The 26188-nt window shown below is 41.0% G+C and overlaps 1 protein-coding gene across 1 annotated transcript; it reads right to left on the bottom strand.

Moving 5' to 3' along the window:
• Nucleotides 1-8045: 8045 nt before the first annotated feature.
• LEPROTL1 (leptin receptor overlapping transcript like 1) lies at nucleotides 8046-20648 on the bottom strand. Its single transcript, XM_030312274.1, has 4 exons — nucleotides 20526-20648; nucleotides 13181-13256; nucleotides 11289-11475; nucleotides 8046-10328 (listed from the first exon to the last, which is right to left on the bottom strand). The coding sequence occupies exons 1-4, from the start codon at nucleotides 20539-20541 to the stop codon at nucleotides 10212-10214; spliced, it is 396 nt and encodes a 131-aa protein (XP_030168134.1). The 5' UTR covers nucleotides 20542-20648; the 3' UTR covers nucleotides 8046-10211.
• Nucleotides 20649-26188: the final 5540 nt, after the last annotated feature.

The raw sequence follows: 26188 nt of genomic DNA, 5'->3' as shown, positions 1-26188 counted from the left end.
ATTTTCCTGTCTTTAAAATAAATATCAGTTGGTTAAGCATCTGACTTAGGCTCATGTCATTATCTCGTGGTTCATGAGTCCGAACCCTGAGTCAGGCTCTGTGCTGACAGCTCAGAGCCTGGAGCCTGCTTCAGATTCTGTGTCTCCCTCTCTCCCTGTCCCTCCCCTACTCACGCTCTGTCTCGGTCTCTCAAAAATAAACATTGAAAAAAATAAAAATAGGGGCATCTGGGTGGCTCAGTTGGTTAAGCGCCGACTTCGGCTCAGGTCACAATCTCGTGGTCTGTGAGTTCGAGCCCCGCGTCGGGCTCTGTGCTGACAGCTCAGAGCCTGGAGCCTGTTTCAGATTCTGTGTCTCCCTCTTTCTCTCTCATCCCCCGCTCATGCTCTGTCTCTTTCTTCTCAAAAATAAATAAACGTTAAAAAAAATAATCAAAAAAAAAGTGTAAAGTATAACAAAGTGTCTGTGTATGTACCATGAAAATTTTAAAAAGTGAAACATTGAGAATACTGTTGAAGTCCTTTTTGTATCCTTCCTTGATTACTTCTCTCCACTTTATCACTTCAGGAGAGATTTTTAATTTTTTTTTAAGATTTTTTTTTCTTAATGTTTATTTATTTTTGAGAGAGCAAGAGAGCAGGGGAGGGGCAGAGAGAGAGGGAGACACAGAATCCAAAGCAGGCTTCAGGCTCTGAGCTGTCAGCACAGAGCCCGACGCGAGGCTTGAACTCACAAACCTCGAGATCATGATCTGAGCTGAAGTTGGATGCTCAACAAACTGAGCCACCCAGGCGCCCCAAGATTTTGTATTTTAATGTCACAGTTTATTTATTCCAAAACAGTACGTTGTATTTGGGGCATGTTTTAAAACTTTACAACAGTGGGTGTTATTGTCTAGTATTCTTTTGTAACCTGAATTTTCATTCACAAATCCTTGTCAAGTTCATCCATGCTGGATGTCCTAGTCCCTTCTTTTTTTGCTGCTGTATAGTGTCCCCTTGTGTGAATGTACCACAATTTATTTACCCAGTCTCCTTCCCTCCCTCCCCCCCAGTATTTGTCATTAAAATAATTAGTGATGGGCATTCATACGTGTGTAAACGTTTCGTTGAGTGCATGTATGAGGGTTCCCTACGATATGTTCACAGAGTCGTTTGGTTATGTTTACGTATCTCCATCTTTGCTAGGGGTTGTCAAATATTCCTATATATTCTCCAAAATGGTTGTACCAGTGGACACTTACACTAGCAGTATTTGAGGGTTTAATTTGCTCCCTGTCCTTTCCAGTTATGGAGACTGTCAAGACTTAAAATTTTTCTGATCTGATGGGTGGTAACAGCACTTTAAAAAACTTATTTTGAAATAGTCTGACTTACAGAACAGTGCAAAAAATAGTATAGAGAATTCATATATACCTTTTACCCAGCTTTCCCTAATGTTAACAAATAACATAACCATAGCACAATTACAAAACCAAGGAATTAATATCAGTACAATGTTATTAACTACTAAACTATGACCTTATTCAGATTTCACCGATTCTTCCCCCTATGTCATTGTTCTGCTCCAGATCTCATGCAGGATCCCCTTTACATTTAATTGTTGTGTCTCCATAGTCTCTTTCCATCTGTGACAGTTCCTCAGTTTTTCCTTGTCTTTCATGACCTTGAGGACTCTTGCCTTTCATGATTTTTGAGGAGTACCAGTTGTTTCATAGAATGTCTCTCAAATTGGGTTTATCTGACGTTCTATGATTCGATGGAGGCTAAAATGATACCTTCATTCTAGATTAAAATGGTTGAAAGGATAATGTGCTTACTTAAGAAGAACCCTGTCTTCTGTGGGCAGGGTTGCATTTACTGCAGATGATGCCGTTTTGGAGCGGGGGCCTGGACTCATGTGAGGGGACCTTATAAGTCCCCTCACAAGGGCTTCAAGAATCCCTACTGTCCAGAGGAGGTAAAGTGCTACCTGCAACCTGGCACAGTCAGAGCTAGAGACTTGAGGCAAGCGCATGGCCAAGATTGTAGAAGACAGTGAATACAACATTCAGTTTTGTTTTTGTTTTTTTGGAGGGCGGTGAGGGTTGTGTAGTAATTTCTCTCTTTTCCTTAGGTCTTTGGTAAATGATTTGTTTAAAGTTATAACCTGATTTTATTTTTATCTTTAAGGTTTTTTTAAAATGTTTATTTTTGAGAGACAGAGAGAGAGAGAGAGAGAGAGGCAGAGAGAGAGAGGGAGACACAGAATCTGCAGCAGGCTCCAGGCTCCGAGCTGTTAGCACAGAGTGCGACTTGGGGCTCAAACTCACAAACAGCAAGATCATGACCTGAGCCGAAGTAGGATGCTTAACGGACTCAGCTACCCAGGCGCCCCTACCCTGATTTTAGACGTGCTTTGCAGGATCAAGAGAGAGGGTCTTATCCATGGTTGGGTGCAGGCTATAGGGAGAAGAGGAAAAGTAGTTAGAAAATGGTAAAAGGTGGCTGCAGAGAAGTGGAAGTCAGTCCAGTGCCAGAGTTTGGCTGAGGTACAAGCATGTTACACATAACATGTAAGCATTCCCGGGATTCCCAGAAATACTTTGGAAGACAAACATGAAAATAAGAACATTAACTGTCACACAGGTTGGGGGCTGGAATGGTTCATTACTGTCCTAGACCAAGATCGATCACCATTTTCTTTCTTTTCCTTTTTTTTTTTTTTTTTAAGTAATCTCTATACTCAACCTGGGGCTCAAATGCACAACTCCAAGATCAAGAGTCACACGCTCTACTGACTGAGCCAGCCAGGTGCCCCAACACCATTTTTTTTTGTAAAGCATTCCTATCCTCCCTTCCCTTTGTAGGGAAGTCACACAGCTACTCAGTAGATATAATGTAGTACGGGCCTCCAAGAATCTTTTATTTGTTCTCATCTCACCTTGTATTTTTATTTTGTAGTCCTGGCGTCTGATTCCAAAAATGTCTGTGGAATTAATAAATGCCTATAGTGGGCTATGCAATATTTCAGGTGGGAATCCAAATCATCATGTAAGATGTGTGATACCAACTATAGCTTTTGCCTTCCTTCCCATCCAAGCAGACAGCAGGTTTCAGGTTCATTGTCATAGGACAGGATGTCACAGGGAGAATATGCTGTGGGGAAAGGTTCATCTATAGTAAGAGGTTCATCTATAGTAAGTTATACTATGTGTCTCTGAATCAAATCTGGTGTGATATGAGGTAGAGCCTCTGAGGAAAAGCAAAATAGTGGTCTTGGGTAATCTAATTGGACTTGGGTGCAAAAAATGTAAAATGTTCTGTAACGTAATTTCATCAGCCTGATTTTGTACACCACTTGGTATGGTCTTTTGGATGGTTTCAATTCTCAAAATGGAACCCTGGAGCTTCTTTTTGTTACGTTTCCTCGCTGGTAAATTCTGTCAGTTTGTTTTCTTCCAGTCGGTACTCCTGAACTGTTTGGTTTTTCCCTGCCTGGGAACTCATCTTTGCTACTGAGAACCCCTGAGCTAAACCATCAGCTGCTCCTGCTCGTGCAGCCTGACTAAAGGGAGAGGCATGTTTCCAGCGAGTAAGGGATAAAAAAAGATGTGCAACTGAGTAGGGTTCCTTGGTGACTGGTCTCCTGGACTCGGGTGTTTCCATTTCCGCTACTTCAGGAAACACATCCTCCTCCCCAGACGGGAAGGTGTGAGCTGGGGACGGGAGTGTATGCAGAGATGCTTAACGATCTGCTGGCTTGGCTGCTCCCACCGCAGCGCCCTCGGGGATCCCTCAGGAAGTTGCCCGAGCCCCCTCCTGCCTCTGGCCGCCTCCACTTGCGATGAAGGCCTCCTTGGCATGGCTCCCATATTTTATGCGGTATCTTCCCTTGTGCTTGCCGCCTGCGTTTCAGGCTGCGGTTTCTTCTTCAATTTGATCACGTTTTCATTCTCTCAGGATTTCTTAGTTTCAGATCCACCTAAACTCTTCCCTTCTTGTTTCAAGTTTGGCAATGTAGCTTCCGGTTCTTAAAAAAAAAAGTGTGTCATTTTCCAGGTTTGGTGCAGGGGTGGGGGTAAGGAGGATCACAGACACTTAACCCACTGGAGGCACATGTCAGAGCACCCTGCAGTGTTTATTAGATAGCCAACAGGTCTTCATGATTACCTCGAACTACTGCAGTGAATGCCTGGAAACCAGGTAGGTAGAGAATTTCCAAGAGATATTATAAGGCTGACGGGGGGGGGGGACTCCTGTTGGCAATATACTCTATTAAGATTGGATTATTAAAATGTTTTTTTGTCTGTCTACTTACGTAAGAGGGAACTGCTTAGCGGTACAGAGAACTGGAAAGAAACTAACAGTACCTAACATCAGCTGTGAGCCCTCTGCACATCACATTTCAACATCACAGCCACTCTTTGAGGTAGCTACTATTTTTATCCTCATTTTGCAGCTGTGGGATTGAGACACAGATTAAATAACTCACTTATGGTTGCACATCTAGTCCAAGAGCAAGTTAGCAGTACGGGCTGGGTGTACCCCAGAGCCCCCGGTGTAACTGCTATGCCATGACGCGTGCCACAATGTCGACCCTCAGGAGTTTGTAGTTACAAGGTTCAAGCGTCAATAGTACTGTTTTGTCTGGTAAAGGTTTGAAACAAGGCAAGTGCTGTCACTTCGAGGTAACAAACGGGTATGACGAACTAGTAGTTTGGACGTACGGTCCGGACTTTGCTGTTTTCGACTCTCCCTACTTCCCCCCCCATCCCCTGACAGGACTATCAAAAACTTGTTAGTCACCCTTGACTCCTCTCTTTTTCCCACACAGTTCATCAGCAAATCTTGGTTATCACTTTAAAATTAAATCTCCACCCCTCTTACATCTCCATTGTATCTGGGATCCAGAGTGAGGGTGTCAGAATCAAGAAGCGCCCGCCATGATTTCTGCTGCCCCTGAATCCCAGGAAACTTAAGAGCCAACACCACAATGCTGCTCCAGAGAAATGCTCATCTTGCCAATACCCTGCCTGCCAGCAGAAGATGGGCCAAAGCAGAGCAGGAAATTACCCTCTACCTCCCTTTTGCTTCCCAAATCTTTTCCTCCTGTGAACCCCCATACTTCCCTTTTGGCATGTATAGGAATCGGATAGGAATCAGCTTCCTTTGAAACCTTCTTGAGTGTCTAACTACATTACTAGTTCAAAGAGGGACTGTATTCCTATTTTTTTCCTATCCCCCAATACTACCTAAATGCTGTCATTGTAGTATAAAACTGCCATTGGAAAAAAAGACCCTTTCTAGATAAAAAACTTGAACCTAACAGAGTTTCAGCATAAGTGTCTCAGTGACATAGCCAAGGTGGAGTATAGACCATTTCTACCTAATCAGCTGGACACTTTAAAGTGTCTGGAAGGTGTTTTTGTGAAACACACACACGTGTGTGTATGTGTGTGTGTCCCCCCTCCCTCTCTCTATATGTATACATTTTTTAAGTAGGCTCTATGCCCAACATGGGCTAAAGTTTACAACCTTGGGATCAAGAGTCACAGTTATCTACCAACTAAGCCAGCCAGGAGCCTCTGTAGTAATATCTTTTTTAAAACACTTTTTAAAGCACTGGATTGTGAGCAGAATCACTAAGCCATTTATGCTTGTAAATGACAAATGTCACTTCTAGCATGGAGTATGGCTCAAAACCGTTTTTGTTTTAATCCCTGGGAGACTACTACCCTTTTCTTCACTGCTATACTCATTAACTAGGTATTGGAGCTGATTCTCACCTATATTTTGGAAGTTGATGATTTAGACCATGACAAAAGTGAATTAAAATCCATCCATCTTCATTTAGATCTAGGGAGTTTTCCAACTGTGAACACTTTGAGACAATCCTCAAATGTTCTATGTAAGTGTATCCAGCTTTCAGGAAAATATCTATTTTGGAGGTTTGCAAATCTATACAAATTCGCTGACTTCTAGGTCACAACTGTATTTACATATTACAGAATACGCTGATCAGCCAAAAGAGAAAAAGATACATGTGACATTAAATGCCACACTATAAATCAAGATAACTAAATTGTTAAACAGTAATGCTCTTACAAAGAGATATGGAAATACTGTTTCATTCTATATTATTCTATTTGATGGTTTCTATGGCTGTGAACTGCAACACTTCCTCTTTCACAGTATTAGCCATTCTACTGGCTTCTAAAACAAAAATTCCTGATTTTTCCGTCAGTACCGCAAGGAATACAAACAAGGAAACTAGAATCAAAAAAGGAACGTTTCATGGTCACATGGTTTTAATTTCTTGTGACTTGTGGAAACACCTTGGGAGTTTGATGGTTTTATTCCCTCTGATGGGAATTTACAAGCTTAACAACATCTGAGTTGTTGTGACTGCAGGGCATGGTCCTAAACCCAAGGATGGACTCAAACAATCTTCAAGCGACTGGAAGTAAAATATACAGTACAGAGCGTCCGTAAAAGTGAACTGTAAAATTGTCTTTATATCTAGACTTTCTGCCACTGAAAACAAATGGTGAAGAGAGATATAAGCTCTCAGAAATCAGTTAGGGGCTTACTCAAGTACAAGGAACTCCTCAAGTTCGGGAAGTGGAACTGGAAGGCTTCTCTTGTGGCACAGCAAGTCACACCTCTGTGTTCTCTGTCACAACCCCCCGTGTCTGGTGTACAGTTTACCAGCTACAGTTTTTTAAAAAGCCTTTTCAACAGGAAGAAGACTCGTCACACAGCCTTTCCTTTGTATAAGAGGTGGGAGCACCTCGCTAGGTCCACTGAGGTACCGTGTAAAGAAACGTTACATTATTGGTTCAGTCCACCTGGTTACCTCACTCTTCTTCCCTGGCAACTTTCCACTCTTCCTAATGTACTACAGATTTAGAAAACTAGAAACAAAGTAAGTTAAGGAGTGCTAGGCACAGACTCAGTTGTAAGAAAAGCCAGCAAAAACACAGTTCTAGAAAAATACGGGTCTGGGGCCATTTAAAGAAGGGGAAATAATTTATGACAACCCTAAATTACCAAGGAAAACGCAAAATGCCTTAATATATTCTAAGGAAGTACAAGAGTGTATGACCCATTTAATACTTTCACCAAAATAAATAAAACTGTCAGTTCTTTTTGAGATAAGCTTCAGTTATCTGGAATATTTATTTTACAGGATGTATTCTCTTCCCTGGGAGTGCCAGAAAATTGGGAGGCATTAAAATAAGAGCTCCTTAATCTTCACGAAGAGAAAGGATAACACAGGCTTAATGGAAGAAATAGGATTTTGAATTTCCCACCTATTTTATAAATTATAAAGCATCCTGAGCTGTAAAACGTACACATCACTTAACAGTAATGTTGCATGGCTGCTTGTTAAATTTGACGTGCTGATTTAAAGTGACCTGAAACTTCTGAATCTTGTCACATTCAACGTAAATGTTCCAGAGTCTCCTCTAGAAATATGGATCATCTTGACAACACCACCCCCCCATCATGTTAGAGCAAACACTAAGAAACTATGGTTTAAACTTTTTAAAACATATAATGAGATTATATAATTAAGACAACTTGGGACAAGATTCACGTTTGATAAAAGAGAACAGTACTTTTCTCCAATCACACTATGCCACACAGATTTCTTGCCCTTAACTATTTGAAAGGTTTGCAAAAAGCCAAATGCTCCAATAATGAATGGTAATAAATACACAATAAAACATACGGTCATAAAAAAGGTTCTGAAAATTTAAGAACAGGTACAACCTTGACTTTTGATTATCAACAGTCTTTTCAGGTCAACAGAATCCTCTATGGCTTTTTTGTAAAGGGCTAGTTAAAAATTCTACTTCCCCAACCTACTTCTACCAATCTATAACTCAAAATCACAGGGCTTCCTTGTAATATTTACTACTACAGTTTCAATTCTGTTTTGGAAGTGAAACTTCTGCAAGTCTAACATTCATGACTAATATATTGCATTATTAAAATGAGTAACACACTTCAGGAGCTGAAGTGTGCAGCATATTTGCATTTCAAAAACACCCACAAAGTAACATAGATATTGAAAATCTTTATTGTTTCATCATCAAAAGTTTTCTTTCCGTAGAAGAATGGCAATGCGGTATCAGTGCATGTTCTATGGCAAATTCACAGCTCAAAGAACTAGCCTAGAGATCAGACAGCACTATGTCAAGCTCGTGTGCAAAACGAGAGACACGACGCTGCCAAACGCAACCAGGACACAGAAATATGCGGCTGCTAGAGAAAGAGTCTATGGCCAAGTGAATAGAATAGTCGCAGTGCACTGCACTGATATTCTAGAACAGAAAACGGGAACGGCCAGAGAGTGTACTTCCTGCAAAAAAAAAATCAAGTAGATCCCACGCACTGAGTTCCCAACTATATGGCCAGCTAATTCATGCACGCCTGTACCATCCCCTTTAGGGCTACATCACTGTAACACTGCAAGCCGTCTTGAGCCTGCTGTAGAGGCGGGACAGCCTCACTCTGCTTCCCATCTCACAGCTAGAGTCACCACCTGGGCCTGGCAATAAAACCTGTGGACTTTAGGCATCTTTAGTAAATCTTTAGTAAAAAGCTGAACAAACCCAAAATGGGTTCCCATTTTCTTCAGAAATAAATTTTATATAAAAGCTGTCATGATCACTCAGTTTTGTCTGAAGGCAAAACAATTTTTATGTAAGTATAGTGAAAAATCACACAAATATCCCAACAAAATACTGTCGGACCAACTTGAACATCTTCGTTACTAGCTCTTGCAAAAGGTACTGATAATTGTTGAGATGCAAATGACCACAACGATTTGATCATGCCTGGTTACTGGGAACTTTTTGGTCAGGTCTTCTGTGTCTGAAGCTGCTATACAGCTGGATTTGGCTACCTTGCATTAATTCACACAATAAGTGCCATTTAAAAGGAAACAGCAGATCTATCATGATGAAATAAAAATCAAAAAAGTTGAGAGGTATACAGGAAACTTGTCTTAAATATTTTTAAATTACATATGATATAACCTTAGAGAGTAAGAACTACAATTACCATGGTCTAAATCTTAAATTGTTAATGCATGACTTATGTGCAAGACTAACAAGTCACTTGTTAATCATGTCAAGGCCTTGCGGGGCAGGGCACTCAGCATGTAGAGCATAGCAAGTACTTTCCAGGTGAGATCAACACCTCTAATTTAAAGTGTTATCAAACTATATTTGGAAAGTTAATTTACTTAATATATACAACGTAGAAAATAAGTTAAAAGGAGGAAGCAGGGAAAGGTTTTCTGGTCTAAATGATGCACACTACAACTTTTCCTTATCAGTAGTATGTTCCACTTTACCCACAGTAAAATATGAAAAGGCTGATAGAAGATCAAACATTTCACTTATAAATAGAAAGAGGATTAAAAAAATGGAATTTCAACATCGTTTCTTCCCATAACGCAACTCACTCTACCTATAATAGACAAATAAAAACCATCTCAAAAGTCTGGTTTTACACGCTTACCTTTGAGTTTAACAATAAATTCCTCTAACGACTGAGAAGAAAAGCACTCCTTTGTGGCAATTCCGTAAAATAATTTTCAATCCACAAAACACCTGCTTACTGGCAAAACCAGCAACCTTTACGGAGGGCATGGGCATTAATACTTGGCCCCTCTGAGGTATAAATGCAGCTATATGCGTACTGAGTGTACAGTCTATAAGGTATGCCAATGGTCTGCATAAAATTGGGAGTGACGTCATCCTGACTGATTGAAAACTTTTTTTTTAAACTTTTTGCAATGGAGGTTAAATAATTTTAAGACAAAAGATGTCCTTTAGCCCAGTAATAGCCAGCAGAAATCTAATTCCTAACCAATGCAAATGGTTATTACATTTTAAAAATGCTTAACATTGCATGTTGATTAAAAAAAAAATAACTAAACAGGGACACATAAATACTCAAATTCAGCAGGACACCACAGAAAGCATACTAGAGATAAGTGTGAAATCAGTCAAGCTTTTCCAAAAGAGAAAATCCTTTTAATCCTTCAGCAAGTCTCTGTGAAAATAGTATGCTTACAATAAAAGTGAGAGGGGAGCACTGAGAACACCCCCAAGAGGCTTGCTGTGCCACTCAGCATCCCTGCCCCATCTCCTGTGCGCGCGGATGGCCGACAAATGACAAGAAGTCCATTTGACAATAGTTCAGTAGTTCCTTCACCACTGCTGCCAGCTGAAGTCATCATTGCTTCCAAAGACCAAGAAAAAGCCCAGGATAGTTGCAAATATGACTGTGTTTCCTGTGAGAACAAGTGCACAAGCTCCCCACTCAATCTAGAGAAATAAGACAGATAAACACTTAAGTTAACAGATGCAGGAAAAACAGAAAGAAAATGAAAAGCAAATCTAGATTCTAGTTCTATGCCAATCATGATATAAAAACAAGCAAGATCTGTGATAGTAACTTTCACTCTATTCAACACTTAACGGTCCTTCTATATTGCTGTTTTTAATTTGCTTCCTTTAAAAAGACAGGAAGTCATGAAAATGATCATTATTCAAAAGTTAGACTTCTGGATTCTGAGGAGGCAGCAGAGACTTCTACAACTTAATGCTCATGAAGAAATTTGCTCCAACTCTTCTTCAGTGAATCTAAAATCTTATCTAGACAGCAGATTAAATTTAAAGTACCGGAAACGAAAACACACCCATGTACATTCTTTTAAAGGAGGAGGGGGAGTAATCGCCCCCTCCATGTGGAAGGGTGGTCAGTCCCTGGCATCTCTAAGTCCCCAGAGATGGGGGAGTGAATCTGACTGGTGAGTCTGGGAGGAAAGACCAGGTATACAGAGCTCAGGCCCTTCTCCTCTTTCACACTTTCCCATGCAAAGAACACACTATCTCCTCAGGCCTTTAAACAGTTACAGAGGGCGGCCTGTGGTTGTTAAGCACTGGGTGAGAGGATGTGCCCACTTCTGAGAGTGAAGAACTGGTAAGCTAACTGTTGCCGCAGACCCCAGCCATGCTCTTCAGTATCATTCTTCCTCTTTTTTTAAAAGTAGGGTTCACACCCAGCGTGGCACCTAATGTGGGGCCTGACTCATGACCCTGAGATCAACACCTGAGCTGAGATCAAGAGTTGGGACGCTTACCCGACCGAGACACCCAGGCGGCCTTCTCCAATATCATTTTTATCAGTTAACAACAAAAGTAAGATTATCTCTATCCTTTTTCCTGAGACAATTTTAACCTAGTCTGATGTAAAATCGTTCATAGAAAAATATATACACTTACCAGATGTGCTCTGGCAAATACAATAGGGAGCCCAAAAGCTGAGACAACAATGCCTGTTGTAAGAAATATGGCAAGTTCCTTACAAGCATTACTCATAGCATCTGTATCATCCACTAATCTTCTTGCTATGCAGTATGGAATAGGTGAAAGGATGTAAAAAAACAGAACAAAGAGAGGCCAGTATTGGCTAGAAAAAAAAAATAAGTTAATGTAGTTTTTGCTATCTATGTCATTTTCCTACACATAACATACGCTTTTAAAAAATAAAGACCAAAGAAATATTGCAAGGTTCAAAACAAGACATAGTTTAAAAATAAACAATAACCTGAACACTGAAAATAGTAATAATTAGAATCATAGTATTCCTAAAGTGAATTATAACACAATGATTAAATATTCCTTATGTTAAAAAAATGCTTTATAAATTATAGCAGTTGGAATCAAGGCCCAAAATTATTTTTCTTATTTTAGGCTATAAATAAAGAGGCATATGGAAAATATAAATAGTAACAGTAATTTTTAAAATTCAAGATTCATGCCCTTGACTTCTTGATGAATGACAGCCTTCTCAGGGTAAAGCTGGAACATCCCTAAACTCTCGTTAGGTCACTATGAACTCCCAAAATACTGAAATAAAAATGTAGAAAATGAGCTGAAAGTAATATTGAAGACTTTAAGTTAGAATATAGAAAATAGATGGCTTTGAATCAACAGTCTAGCTATTGTACTGTGCCAGTGTAATTTCCTGGTTTGGATAATACAACTACAGTTATGTACGACAGCCACTGGGGGAAGCCTGTGTGAAGGATACAGGGGACCTCTCTGTACTATTTTGTTGCAACTTCTTGATAATACATAATCATTTCAACATAAAAAGTCAATTAAAAAAAAAAAAAGCACAAAAAGTGAAAACTCCAAGCTGCCCATGTCTCCCTACTTTCTCTCTCTTGCTCTCCTAACAACCTTCTTGTGGATCCTTTCATATTTCCACACGGATAAATTTTAACAATATGAATCATTGCACTTTTTCATTTAACAATGTACCTTGAACACCTTTATATATCAGCACTCACAGCTCTTGGCTCCTCCTCATTGTTTTTAAGATTGCCTACTATTTCCATTGATGGACATATTATAATCTAACCATTTCTCTTTTGACAGGCCTTTAGGATACTTCCAGGTTTTTTTGTTATTACAGACAAGATTGTCATGAACATCCATACTCTCCCCTCACTACACATACCTTTGTAAACATCTGCCAGGAGACCTGTATGAGAAATTCTAAGTGGAAGGGCTAGTTCAAGGAATATATAGACTTCAAGAGCTACAAGGAAACTGGCTTCCAAGATGACAGACTACATGAAGCTATACCTCTCCCTTCTCATACACGACAGTGCCTGTTTGCCCCAGCTTTTACCTTCACCAAAGGATTTCATTTAATTTTGAGAGAGGCTGAGTATATTTTCATGCGCTTATTAGTAACAGGCAGTTCTTTTTTCATATTTATTGTTGATTTTTCTATTTAGTTTTATTTTTCTTACTAATCTATCCTATTAATTTTTAAAAGTTCTTTCTATCCTATGGAAAATAATTGCTTACATGACTTTATTTTCTTAGTCAACTGTCTCTCGACCCTGCTTCTGGTATTTTTTTGCTGAAAAGATATTTTAAATTTTCTTGTCTTTAATTTTATTAAGAGATGCTCAAAACTGAGCAGAAGTGCAATAACCAAAAAGTGATTTTTGCACTTTTAAAAAGATTTGTCCTTGGTAAATGAACATTTCTTAGGATTACTTCTACAGTAGAAGCTTTCATTTAAAAAAAAAATTTAAAGCTTTAAAAGTAGAAAAAATTTACCCTAAAACACTAAAAAAGACAAAAATTTTACATACTTGTATATTGGAAGGGCACATCCAAGCATCAAAAACATCAGCCCAATTGCTCCTCCAAAGGATAAACTAATCAAAGCTGCAAAGTAAATAAAGAATCAAATACACATATTAATTATATTAAATTAATATTATTTTTATTAATATTAGCAATCTGAACATTACCTGTGATCCCAGAAGCAAAAAGCAAAACACAAAAAACGAATGCATTAAAAGTGATTTATCTTCAAAGGTGCCTGGGTGGTCAGTTGGTTAAGCATCCTCGGATCATGATCTCATGGTTTATGAGATCGAGCTCCACGTGGGCTGAATTCTCTCCCTCTGCCCCTCCCCCACTCATACTCCTGTGTGCATGCACACTCTCTCGAAATAAACACTAAAAAAAAAGTGAGTTATTTTCAAAAGTGTAAGTTATCCATAATTTCAAAATAAGTTTTTTGGGGTCATCTTCAAAGCAACATAAAGCAACACTGATTTTCAAGGCCCTGACCTATTGTGGGCACACCACCACATTCCCTCATTACTGTCTCCATTTCTTCTTTCTTTTCTTTTTTTAAATTTATTTTTGAGAGAAAGAGAGACAGAGCGTAAGCAGGGAAGGAGCAGAGAGAGAGGGAGACAAAATCTGAAGCAGGCTCCAGGCTCTGAGCTGTCAGCAGAGAGCCGGACGCAGGGTCTCAAACCCGCGAACCATGAGATCATGACCTGAGCCGAAGTCGAATGCTTAACAGCCTGCCACCCAGGTGCCCCACTGTTTCCAATTCTAATGAATATCCTAGCCTCCCAGATCAATGCTCTTCCAGTCATTAGTGTTATATTTACTCCACAGATCATTACAGTTTGAAAAACAGGATGTGGAGAAACTCTGCTTTCTCAGCTTTACTAGACCTTAGAAACCTTATCAAATGGGAAAGTCTCTCATGATCAGCTCCTGCTTCTTGCACATGCACCCTCACTGTGCTCAAAACTAGTAAGAAAAAAGCATCCAAGGATACTCGTAGTTAATAATTTTAGTCAACTAATTTTGGTCTACCCATGTGTCTGGAGGCACTTGAGACCATAACACTGTTTCCACTGTATTTCAACATTTATTTATTTTTGGGACAGAGAGAGACAGAGCATGAACGGGGGAGGGGCAGAGAGAGAGGGAGACACAGAATCGGAAACAGGCTCCAGGCTCTGAGCCATCAGCCCAGAGCCTGACGCGGGGCTCGAACTCACGGACCACGAGATCGTGACCTGGCTGAAGTCAGACGCTTAACTGACTGCGCCACCCAGGCGCCCCAGTTTCCACTGTATTTCAAAGACTACCTGCAGAATTCTTTGGGATGCTTCCTAAAAATGCCAATTTGTGGGCCAGAGCCCAGGACTCTGAAATTTTATCAAGCACCCTGAAGATTTCCTAAGAAAATGAAAGCTTGAAAATAACTGTCTGAAAAAGGTGGAATGTCAGGGGTTTTCTTAATCAGTTTGCCAAGCGAATCCTAAACATGAGTTCATGTTATATCCTTTAATGTCCTCTACATATCTTTACAAAACAGTTAATCTGTGTTACCTTACATGGCTTCAAAAGTTATTCAGATGGCTTCTTACCCTCCAAAGTTGACTCACAAAGACTGGGATGGGGGTGAGAGGGAGAGAGCTGCTGTCGGTTGAGCAGCCGGTATGTACCTGGTGCTTTAAATATCTGATTTCATCCTCTCCACAGTTTTATAAATTTGCAATTACTCACTCTTACAGATCAAGTCAGAGAAATTTCAGGGGAGTATTTAGTTATTATTATTTTTTTGTTAATGTTTATTTATTTGAGAGAGAGAGAGAGCACGTGCAAGCAGGGAAGGGGCAGAGAGAGAGAGAGAATCCCAGGCAGATTTTGCACTGTCAGTGCACAGCTCGACGCAGGGCTCAACCCCATGAGCACGAGATCATGACTTCAGCCAAAATCAAGAGTTGGACACTTAGCCAACTGAGCCATCCAGGAACCTCTAGTTTTAGTTTGTAAAAAATGTTATCATGGGGGTGTCTGGGTGGCTCAGTCGATTGAGTGAGTGACTTCGGCTCAGGTCATGATGTGGCAGTGTGTGAGTTTGAGCCCTGCGTCGGGCCCTGTGCTGACAGCTCGGAGCCTGAAGCCTGCTTCAGATTCTGTCTCCCTCTTTCTGTCCCTCCCCTGCTCATGCTCTGTCTCTCTCACTCAAAGATAAATAAAAACCCTAAAAAATTTTTTAAAATGTTACATAGTTTACAAAACTATAGCTGGGTTTCCTCCCCTAATTTCCTACATGTTACAAAATGTGCAGGATAATGGGTACAAGCCTTCTCTGGTATCACTTTTTAAGATATCACAAGCTACAGACACATTCTATAGGTGAAACACAGTTTCCAAAATTAAACACACACACACACACACACACAAAGCGATGTGTTTTATAACTTTTTTTTACCATATATTAGTGAGTAGAAACAACTTTCTTGAATAGGCAGTTTATTAGTGGCTTAGAATTAAGCAAAGATATAAATGATCAATTTATTTTGAGTTCTATATAACCTATATTTCTGCAACTGCACTGGCTAAAAGAATAACTTAGGCGTTTTTTATTTTTAATGCAGTCTATTAACCTTAACAGAAACATTAAAATCCAAAAGAGTTGTAGAAGGCCTAAAAGTTACCAGGACAAAAGCTAACATATATAAACCAAAATTAACAGTAAAGGGGTTAAATGCTGCCCAGTACTACTGACAGCTTTCTCTGAATTAAAATGGTAATAATTGGGGTGCCTGGGTGGCTCAGTCAGTTAAGCGTCTGGCTCTTGATTTCAGCTCATGTTTTGTGAGACTGAGCCCCATGTCAGTTCTGCGCTGACAGTGCAGAGAGCCTGCTTGAGACTCTCTCTCCCTTTCTCTTTCTCAAAATAAATAAATAAACATTAAAAAATAAATAAATAAAATGGTCATAATCAAGGACATCCACTTAACATGGTAGGTCGGCAGATTTAGTTTTCCCTTAGATCACCGATGCAGGTCATGTAAAACCTGAACACATTTACTTAGTCCATAATACCATTATATTTTCAATTACAGAAAAAAGAAAAGAAAAAAACCTGCACTTTTATTTTATAGCAAGTGAGGAACCTCAAATTTACAATGGAGTGAAATGTAAACTGTGAGGAAAATATTGAGTTTGTCATTTGTTTTGTTCAATTCAAAATAGGTCCTCAAAATCTGGCCCTGCTTACTCTCCTGACACACTCACACCAGGCTATTAGCCCTTGTACTCTGCACGTCAATGACACTGGCCTTTCCTCTCCTGGCAATCAGCAGGCTCCTTCCCCCACAGGGCCCTTGTACCTATTGTCCTTCTACCTCAGATACGTTTTCATTCATTCATTTCATTCAAGAAATATTTACTGCAAACCAACTATGTAACAGGTGCTGGAGATTATTTATGTAAATAAACCAGACAAGGCCCTTCCACACTCATGAAGCTTGTATTCTGGTTCCATCCCCTTCCTCTTTCCTCCAAGTGAACTCGTCTATGTCCTTAAGATCTCAGCTCAATCGTTTCTTTCTCGGTGAAGTTATTCCAAACCTCCTGACTTGACCAATTCCCCTTATCATATTCATTCATTCATTCATTCATTCATTCAACAAATATCTACTGAGCACCTAACGTGTGTCACACACTGTTCTTGATACTAGAGATAAGGCAATGAAAAAAAAAAAATCAAAGCTCTTGCTCCATGAAGCTTACATTCTAACAGGAGAACAAAATGGTAAAAAACCAAAAGTAAGCAAATGAATGTCAAGTGCTATGAAAGAAACCAGGTAGAGTAAGAAGGTGGAGCGCTTTTCGAGACACAGTGGCCTGGAAAGGCATCGCTGATGAGGTGACATCTGAGCAGAGATTTGTATGAACGGGGGAACTGAATCATGAGGATTTCTGGGGGGAGCGTTCCAGGCAGAGCGCCATGCATGTGCAGAGGCTCTCTTGCCCTGTACACATCCCCTTTGCTCAGTTATCACAGCTATAATTTTATATCAATTTGTATCTGTCTTTCCTTGCAAGCTGTTAGCGCCACCACAGCAGGGAAAGAGTTTTTCTGTTGTTGATGCTCACACCCCAGCTCTCAACACTGAATAATAAATATTTGTAGAATGCATAAAAGGAAACCAAGGGGAAAAAAAGAGAGAAAAGGACAAAAGGGAAGAGGAGGGGAAGATCACACCAGAGTAAAAACAGCACATAACTGAAAGTCAGAAGACAATGGGTCCCTAGACCCTACTAGCCATTTACTGCCTACATAATAATATCTGAATGTCAGTTCTTTCTTTTATGAGAACTGGATTAGATCTAAAATGCAAATAATTCTCAGAACACTAAAGATATTTGTTATAAGGCATGCTAAAAAAGTAAAAACCATCTCCATTTTTAAATAAATTTTAATTCCAGTATAATTAACATACAGCGTCACATGAGTTTCAGGGAACCATCTCCACTTTTTCAATGTAGTTGCCCAACAGCTAAATTCACCACTATAAATACTATATAGTAACAACTTATTTATCCAGAATATAATTTAGAATCCTGGAGGAAAACAAGGGTCACTAAAGAGACAAAGCAGATGTCACAAAGCCCATACACTAAATCTACCATTCTTTATAAATAGACCCTTAGGCTCCTATTCAGCTGACATTGATTTATTCATTTTTGTGATTCAACTGTTGTGTGTGAATTTCAGCAGAATAAAAAAAGAATTTTAAGAGTCATATATGTTCATTTATAGTATTTTTACAATAGCAATTCATATAGCCAGAACAAAATTAAGTGGAAAGTAACTTTCCCCACCCAGAAATGATCACTGTTACATGCAACCTGTGACATAAAATTTTCTAAGTTTGAAGATCTTGTTTCTCATATTGAAACAAATGAGAAAGAGGAGGCAGAACTGCACATAAGCAAGATCTGCCCTCTGACAAGAGAAAGGAGACTGAAAAAAAATTTAAATCAGGCAGAAAAACCTCAAAAAGCATACTGGTTTATGGTAATCTTGGCCAAAAGGCAAGTAGCTTTACTACTTGATGGTCTCTGGGGGGTAACTCTTTTATGACAAAGAACAATTATTTATGTTCTTATCAAAAAAGGAAGTCTAAATTTTTTTGAGTACACTCTTAGAAAGTTAATGAAAGATTTCTTTTAAATAAATAGAAAATGAAAACAAGGTAAGATTCGAGTATCAAAAAATTTCATGTGACATCTCACTGCCCAGTCATACTGGCTATAATAAAACAAAAACAATGGGCTTAAATAAATTACTCAAAAGTGTTCTCAAAACTTGTGAAGTTTCTCCAATCTTATGAAATCAGCAACTAGGCTGATTTATACATAAATTTCATCATTTGTGTATAAATGGATGCCCCAGATGACACATCAATAAGGAAAGAATTTATACTGTAAATGAGTGATGAAACATTTGGAGGGCAAAACTTAGGTGAGTCTAGTTTCTACTCCCAAAGCCTCTAGGCTAGGGATGATGGAACAGTCCAATTATTTAAACCCTCTTGAGACAGGGTGCTGATTCTGTGATTACAAAGAAATTAGAGTAGCAGGGACCAGTTCCCTAACCTGGGAGTTGCTAGAAAAATCTAATACATAACCGAATAATATGGCTTAAGAAATCGGAGCGCCTGGGTGGCGCAGTCGGTTAAAGCGTCCGACTTCAGCCAGGTCACGATCTCGCGGTCCGTGGGTTTGAGCCCCGCGTCAGGCTCTGGGCTGATGGCTCAGAGCCTGGAGCCTGTTTCCGATTCTGTGTCTCCCTCTCTCTCTGCCCCTCCCCCGTTCATGCTCTGTCTCTCTCTGTCCCAAAAATAAATAAACGTTGAAGAAAAAAAAAAAAAAGTAATGGTCTCCAATGATAGCAACACTCCTGCTTAATATAAAGATAGCCCAACAGAAAGAAAATATCCTGATAAACAATCATAACAATCAAAAAATCTTATTGAAACCAAAAGTGTAAGTACAATTCCATCTGTGGCACTTTCACCTGATTAACATTTTCCTAGATTCGGAGAAGGAAATTACAGTTATTTTCCTACAACAGAGACTCCCTACGTTTATGACACTGAGGAAATGGGGAAGAACTAGGAAACTGGCCACATCCTTAAAACCACAGCATTCTACCCTAAATGCCTTTCCATACAAGGATTCAAAAAGGTCTATTACAGTTCAAAAAACAGATCGAAAAATTATCTTTGTTGCTCAAATTACCAAGTTTTATATCGGAAATGAAATGTTCTCAGACATTAAAAATACACCAGAAAGAGTAAGAATGTGACTCTGGGAAAGCAGTTCAATAAAAGTTGTCCTGAAGGAAATAAATTATGCAGAAAAAAACACTATCAAAGTTCTTCATTTCCTGCATGCCTGCCCCTTCTACAATTCGCAGGTCAGGAAACCAACGTAATTCGTGGTCAAAAAGTTGAAAACGTTGTCAATGGTATTTCTAATCACACTGACAAAATTACCAAACAACTGGAAAGATTGCAACCTTCCTTATTTCTAAAGGAAATATACGAATAAACCAGTAATTTTCCATGAAGTTTTAAACTATTTTATTAAAAAAAAAAACCAACTGAAACTTTGAAATGTAAAAGCCTCAACGTGCAACTTGTGGAGAACAGGAGCACCTCGGGGTCGCTCATACGGTCTAACACTATCGGAAAAACAAAACACAATCAAAACGCATCAGCTTTTGGAGTCTGTGAAGCTTCGAGCACAGGTCCTGAGAGTGGATATGCTGCCCAAGGCTCCGGAAAGAACCGTCCCCAAGTCCTTCCAAGGCTTTCCGGAGGGACTCGGTTCGGCTCAGCACCCCAAGATCGCACTTGTGCCTTTAAACGGCAAATGACACTGATTTCACGTAACTGGCATCTCTAGCGGCCTCATCCCCCTCAAAACCACTCTCCGCTCGCCTCTCTCGCGGATGCAAACTCCTGCAAAACGTGTGGGATGGCCCGAGGCGCTGCGGGACTCTCGCAGACCGCGGACCACTTCATTCTTTGTACGGGGGCCGATGGGTGGGACAGAGGCTGCCGAGATCAGCAGAAAGCGGGCGCCGACGGTGAAGCCGCCGCGCCCGCCGGCCTTTCCCGGAGGGCGCCGCGCCCAGCTCTGCTACGGGGCTGCGAGGGCGGAGGCGGGGGTCCAGGGGCCGGGGGGCGGCCGCCAGCGCGGGGACCCCGCGGCGCGCGCCGGGGCCGGGAAGGCGGCAGGCGGGGGCCGCGTGGGACCCCCTCCCCCCCCTCGGGCGGCCACCCAGACCTCCGGCGCCCTGCGCCCCAGGCCCACCTTTGATGCCGGCCATGGCGGTGACGTCGCTCCTGGCTCCAGGATCTGAGGCGGCGGCGGCGGCGGCGGCGGCGGTAGCGGCGGCCGGGAGATCCGAGACGCGCGGCGGCGGCGGCGGCGGCGGCGGCGGCTGCCAGACAACACCCGGAAGTGCACGACGCAGCACTTCCGCCGGCAACTCGCGCCCGCGCGGGGGCGCGGGGGGCGCGCCAGGCTGGGGGCGTTCGGGCATGCAGCCACCTTCCCTGCTTTGCTGCCGTGCGGCTCGCCGCGGTCGCCGGCGTTCAGTCCTCGCCTCGGTTCCATGCCCATATTCCCCTCAGGCTCGGGGGAGCTCCACTCCGAAGCCTTCGTCGCGGATTCCGCAGCCTCCCAGATTCTTGGAGGATAAAAGAGCGGGAGTAGCCGCCGTGCTTTGGGAGGCATGGGGGGATGTCCTTGGAGGATCATCATTTAAATGTGATCTTTAAAGCGCACCCTTTTCTCTCTTCTCCCTTGCTTTGCAGTAGGAGAAATAAGGCTAGTTAGAACGTCTGCACTTGGCTCCCCAATTTGCGACACAACTAGGGTTCTGTTGAGACCCACCTCCAGAGATTAGGAGCAGCAGGACCCACTACAAACAAATACAAATTTAAATACAAATCCGATCTCTTGGGAGTCTGTGAGAATCGCTGTTTTTGTTTTTAGTAGTAGCAGGGCTAGAGGAAAAAGGAGAAAGCAGAGGTACAAATACATTTATTTAAGTCATCCTACAAATGTATTGAACGTTTACTATGTGTGGGGAACAGGGCTAGGGCCTGCGGTGAGCAAACCTGGATGCGGTTTCTGTCCTGAAGGAGCTTGCAGTTTGTAGAGAGACACAGCCCCCCTGCCCCCCCCCCCCCCCCCCCGCAAAAGGTAAAATTGGGACTGATAATTGCTAGGAAGAAGGGTAGATAGTCCTTTGAAAGCCTTTATTTAGATAAGAGAGATTTCCCCAAGGGAGGGACAAGGGAAGTATGAACGGGTGCATAACTAGAAGACAAAAGGGAAAACCCGTTATGGGGAAGAGAAAATATGTTGGGGTGCAGGTTGGGGGAGTGGTTGGATGGTGAACTTGGGAGGCAAACTGGGCCCCAGGAGCCTGGTCTGTTGGAGAGAGGACAGAAGGCCAGTGGGACTGCTCTGTGTCAGAGTAGGACAGCAGCATCCTATATTAGATTTCCCCCCCTTTCCTGAGCAATAAGAATCTTTCGAAAGTTTTTTTTTTTTAATGTTTATTTACTTTTTAGAGAGACAGAGTGTGAGCGGGGGAGGGGCAGAGAGAGAGGCACAGAATCTGAAGCAGGATCCAGGCTCTGAGCTGCCAGCACAGAGCCCGATGGGGGCTTGAACCAGGGGCCCGTGAGATCGTGACCTGAACCGAAGTCAGATGCTTAACGGACAGCCACCCAGGCGCCCCTTTTGACGAGTTTTTAAAAGTTACAGGTGGAGGTGCTTGACATAAGAGTTGAATTTTTCAATCTTTTCAGTCACTGGAGTAAGAAAAAGTGGCATGTACAACTTTGTTGAGTGAATGGTTAAAGAGATTTTTCCAAAATGCTTTAAGATGAGAGGTACTGGGAGCTAAAGGTATTGCCCTACCCTGATTCTCTCCATTACTTTCAGGGTTGAATTACAATTTTTTAAAAAAGAGGTCACTTGAGGCTTAATGCCCCCCAATAAATCTATAGATACCTTATGGAGCAGTAGAATTCTTTTCTATTCAAGTTAGTGCAAACAATTCTGGTGTTTTCTGTATCCAGAAGAGTTTCCATTTAAGGATTGTAGCACACTTGAACATATGCTATGGACATGTTGCTGTTCAGACAGTCTGTGAACCACCAGCTCACTTCTCTAAACTGAAGCAGGTGTACGGGTCCTCCTCCCAACCATCTTGAAAAGAGTAGGTAAAATTCCTGGAGAAGTAAAGGATTCCATCCCAAATGGTCACCATTAACACCTTTCTTGTTTTGTTCTGCAGTATTCATCCTCGAAAGCACAATGGTTGAGGGAACATGATAGAGATAGCTGACCAGTGGTGGTGGTAATCGTGGTGGTGGGAGTGATAGGTTCTTATCTCATAGACTCCTAGCTTCTGGGGGAAAGATCACATTTGAGGAAGCCTTTCTCGGCTTCCACAAGCCCCAGTAACTGAGTTAAGCGCTAGTCCCCTAATTTTCTCTTGGGAGTACAAATATTCATCCTTGATGACATTAACAGGCAACTAGGATTGTTCTTCACATTAGAAGGATCTATCTACTTCTTTTGCTTCCATGGTCACAGAATCCTATGAGATTATGCTCCGTTGATTTTTCCATGAGATCCACAATGTTACTGGCAAGAAAAGACTCACTGCCCTAAGGACTATTTTTGGTCTACCAATGTTGTCTGGAGGCACTTGAGACCCTAACAACACTGTTTCCACTGTATTTCAAAGACTACCTGCAGAATTCTTTGGGATGCTTCCTAAAAATGCCAATTTGTGGGACAGTGCCCAGGACTCTGAAATTTTATCAAGCACCCTGAAGATTTCCTAAGAAAATGGAAGCTTGAAAATAACTGTCTGAAAAAGGTGGAATGTCAGGGGTTTTCTTAATCAGTTTGCCAAGTGAATCCTAAACATGAGTTCATGTTATATCCTTTAATGTCCTCTACATATCTTTACAAAACAGTTAATCTGTGTTACCTTACATGGTTTCAAAAGTTACTCAGATGGCTTCTTACCCTCCAAAGTTGACTCACAAAGACTGGGATGGGGGTGAGAGGAAGCAAGAGCTGCTGTCGGTTGAGCAGCCGGTATGTACCTGGTGCTTTAAATATCTGATTTCATCCTCTCCACAGTTTTATAAATTTGCAATTACTCACTCTTACAGATCAAGTCAGAGAAACTTCAGGGGAGTATTTAGTTATTATTATTTTTTAATGTTTATTTATTTAGTTTGAGAGAGAGAGCACGCGCAAGCAGGGAAGGGGCAGAGAGAGATAGAGAGAGAGAGAGAGAAACCCAGGCAGATTTTGCACTGTCAGTGCACAGCTCGACGCAGGGCTCAACCCCATGAGCACGAGATCATGACTTCAGCCAAAATCAAGAGTTGGACACTTAGCCAACTGAGCCATCCAGGAACCTCTAGTTTTAGTTTTTAAAAAATGTTATCATGGGGGTGTCTGGGTTGCTCAGTCGGTTGAGTGTCTGACTTTGGCTCAGGTCATGATGTGGCAGTGTGTGAGTTTGAGCCCTGCGTCGGGCCCTGTGCTGACAGCTCGGAGCCTGGAGCCTGCTTCAGATTCTGTCTCCCTCTTTCTGTCCCTCCCCTGCTCATGCTCTGTCTCTCTCTCTCAAAGATAAATAAAAACCCTAAAAAAAATGTAAAAAATGTTATTATGGAAAAATTAAATACATAAAAAGTAGTCAGAATAGTATAATGAATTCCCCTGTACCATCAACTACCTTAAAAAATGAACATATGGTCAATGCTGTTTTGTCTATACTCCCCATCCTCTTTCCCCTACCTCCTATATTATTTTTCACCAAATTATTTTGAAGAATATGCCAGACATAATTTCATCTTTAATATTTTAGTATTTTTCTAAAAGGATCATTAAAAATGACATAACCACAGTGCATTTATCAAACCTAAAAAGCAATTCTTTAACATCATACACCTAGTCAGTGTTCAAATTTCCAATTGTCTCATCAATGTCATTTATTTTATAGTTTGTTTGAATCAGGACCCAAATCAGGTCTATACATTCCTGTTGCTGTGTCTCAGAGATGATTTAAGAAACTGCCTCTTATCATTTAGATCTCAGCTCAAACGGTAGCTTCTCAGAACCCTTCCTGGACATCCTATTTATTATAGCACTTCACGTTATATTACCCTGTTTTCTCCATCTTTTTAAAAAATTGAACTATAATTAACATGCAATGTTATATTAGTTTCAGACGTACAACATATTGATTCAAGAATTCTATCCTCAGTGCTCACCATGATAGGTGTCGTAACCATCTGCCACCAAACAACATCATTACAGTATTGTTGACTATATTCCCTATGCTGTACTTTTCATTTCTGTGACTTTTTAATTTTATAACTGGAAACCTCTTAATCCCCTTTATTTCACCCATTCTCCCCAATCACCCCCCTCTGGAACCATCACTTTGCTTTCTGTATTTAAGAGTCTGGTTTTGTGTGTGTGCATTACTCTGTTTTGTTCTTGAATGCATGTATTGTTTTTCTGAACTATACATTACTTGTTGTTTGCCTCTCCCACCAGAGTGTAAGTTAGTACAACTTTAATGTTTTGTTCACCACTCTCTAGGACTGTACATGGCAAATGATGTGATCTCAAATAACAGCAATTCTCCTGTCAAGGTAATTCATGACCTCTACATTGCAAAATCCAAAAGTTGCTTTGTGATTCAACAGTAAATACTGGTGATCTTTCTCTTTCTCTCGGCTACCATATAACTATTCTCCTGGCTTTTCTCATATCTCACCAGAGGCGACTTTTCAGACTCTTTCTAGGATCTTCTGCCCAGAGTCCAAATGATAGTGTTCTCTTAGTTTTAGTCCTGGGCCTCCTTCTTTGGCATATCTAAATTCTCTCCATATGCATTGTACCTTTTCCTGTGACAATAAATACCATCTTAATTTTGATAACATAACTACCAAATTTACTTTAGCTTTGAAATGCAGACTTGTATATTCAAGTGTCTGTTTGACAGGTCTATCTGGATGCTTTATAGTCCCTGAAAACAACATGTTCAGAACAGAATTTTCTATTACCTTTATTATTCCAGTCTCACTCTGTCCCATCCCAAGTCTCCACTGTTCTGCCTCCTCTTGTTCCAGTCTTCCCCTAATTTACTTTGCTTCAGTTATATTGAACTTGTTTGCCTCTCCTACCCCCTGAATTTTGTTTTATTCACTACTGTATCCCCAGTGCCTAGAACAGTGCCTGGCAGGTCCTGTTAGGTACTGGTGGATGCTCAGTATGTAAAGTTATTGGCTGAATTAATGACTATTCCTCAAAACAAAAATCTAGGGCTTGTGCACCCACTGTTCCCTAAGCCCTGAAGGACCTTCCCCTGATCTTTGTATGGCTGGTTCTTTCTCTTTCAGGTCTCAAACTTCAAAATCACTTCCTCAGCAAGAAAATGCCTCCCTAAAGTCACCTCCCAGTCTCTATTGTAATATCCTGTGTTACTTTAACCAATGCATTTATCACTATTATCTTTGTTTACTAATTATTTAATGTTGTTTGTCCTATTCCACTTCAGTGTAAGGTCCATGAATACTGGGACTTTGCCCATATCCTCCATGCCTAAAACAGTGCCTGGCATTTGTTGAATGAATGAATGAGAGAAACCCAGGCCTGTCAGACCTCAAAGATAATGCTCCAGCACTCTTAGAACTGTTTTCTCTGACTGGTTCTTTAGGTGGTAGTTTCTTCTCCCGATATTCTGTAAATTCCTACTGCCTCCACGTACAAGAAAATAGGTAGAGGTCCTGAGCTTCTGAACCACACAACATATTTCCATGCTACCTTTCACCCCAATCTTCGCAAACAGTAGTCGGACGCGAGTCATATGCCAGGCTCCATGTTAGGTGCTGAGGACAAAAAGTTTTCTAATGCACAGT

Source organism: Lynx canadensis, chromosome B1, assembly GCF_007474595.2.
Source record: "Lynx canadensis isolate LIC74 chromosome B1, mLynCan4.pri.v2, whole genome shotgun sequence".
NCBI classification, from domain to species: Eukaryota; Metazoa; Chordata; class Mammalia; order Carnivora; family Felidae; genus Lynx; species Lynx canadensis.
The sequence above is the reverse complement of the archived record's forward strand: the minus strand, read 5'-3'. Positions and strand labels throughout refer to the sequence as shown.

Bases quoted from the DNA above. Each gene is read 5' to 3' on its own strand.
- LEPROTL1 (XM_030312274.1), bottom strand. The intron at 11,476-13,180 runs GTATGTAAAATT...TTTTTTTTCTAG, and splicing joins TGTGCCCTTCCAATATACAA to CCAATACTGGCCTCTCTTTG. The intron at 10,329-11,288 runs GTAAGTGTATAT...TTATTTCTCTAG, and splicing joins TATTTGCCAGAGCACATCTG to ATTGAGTGGGGAGCTTGTGC.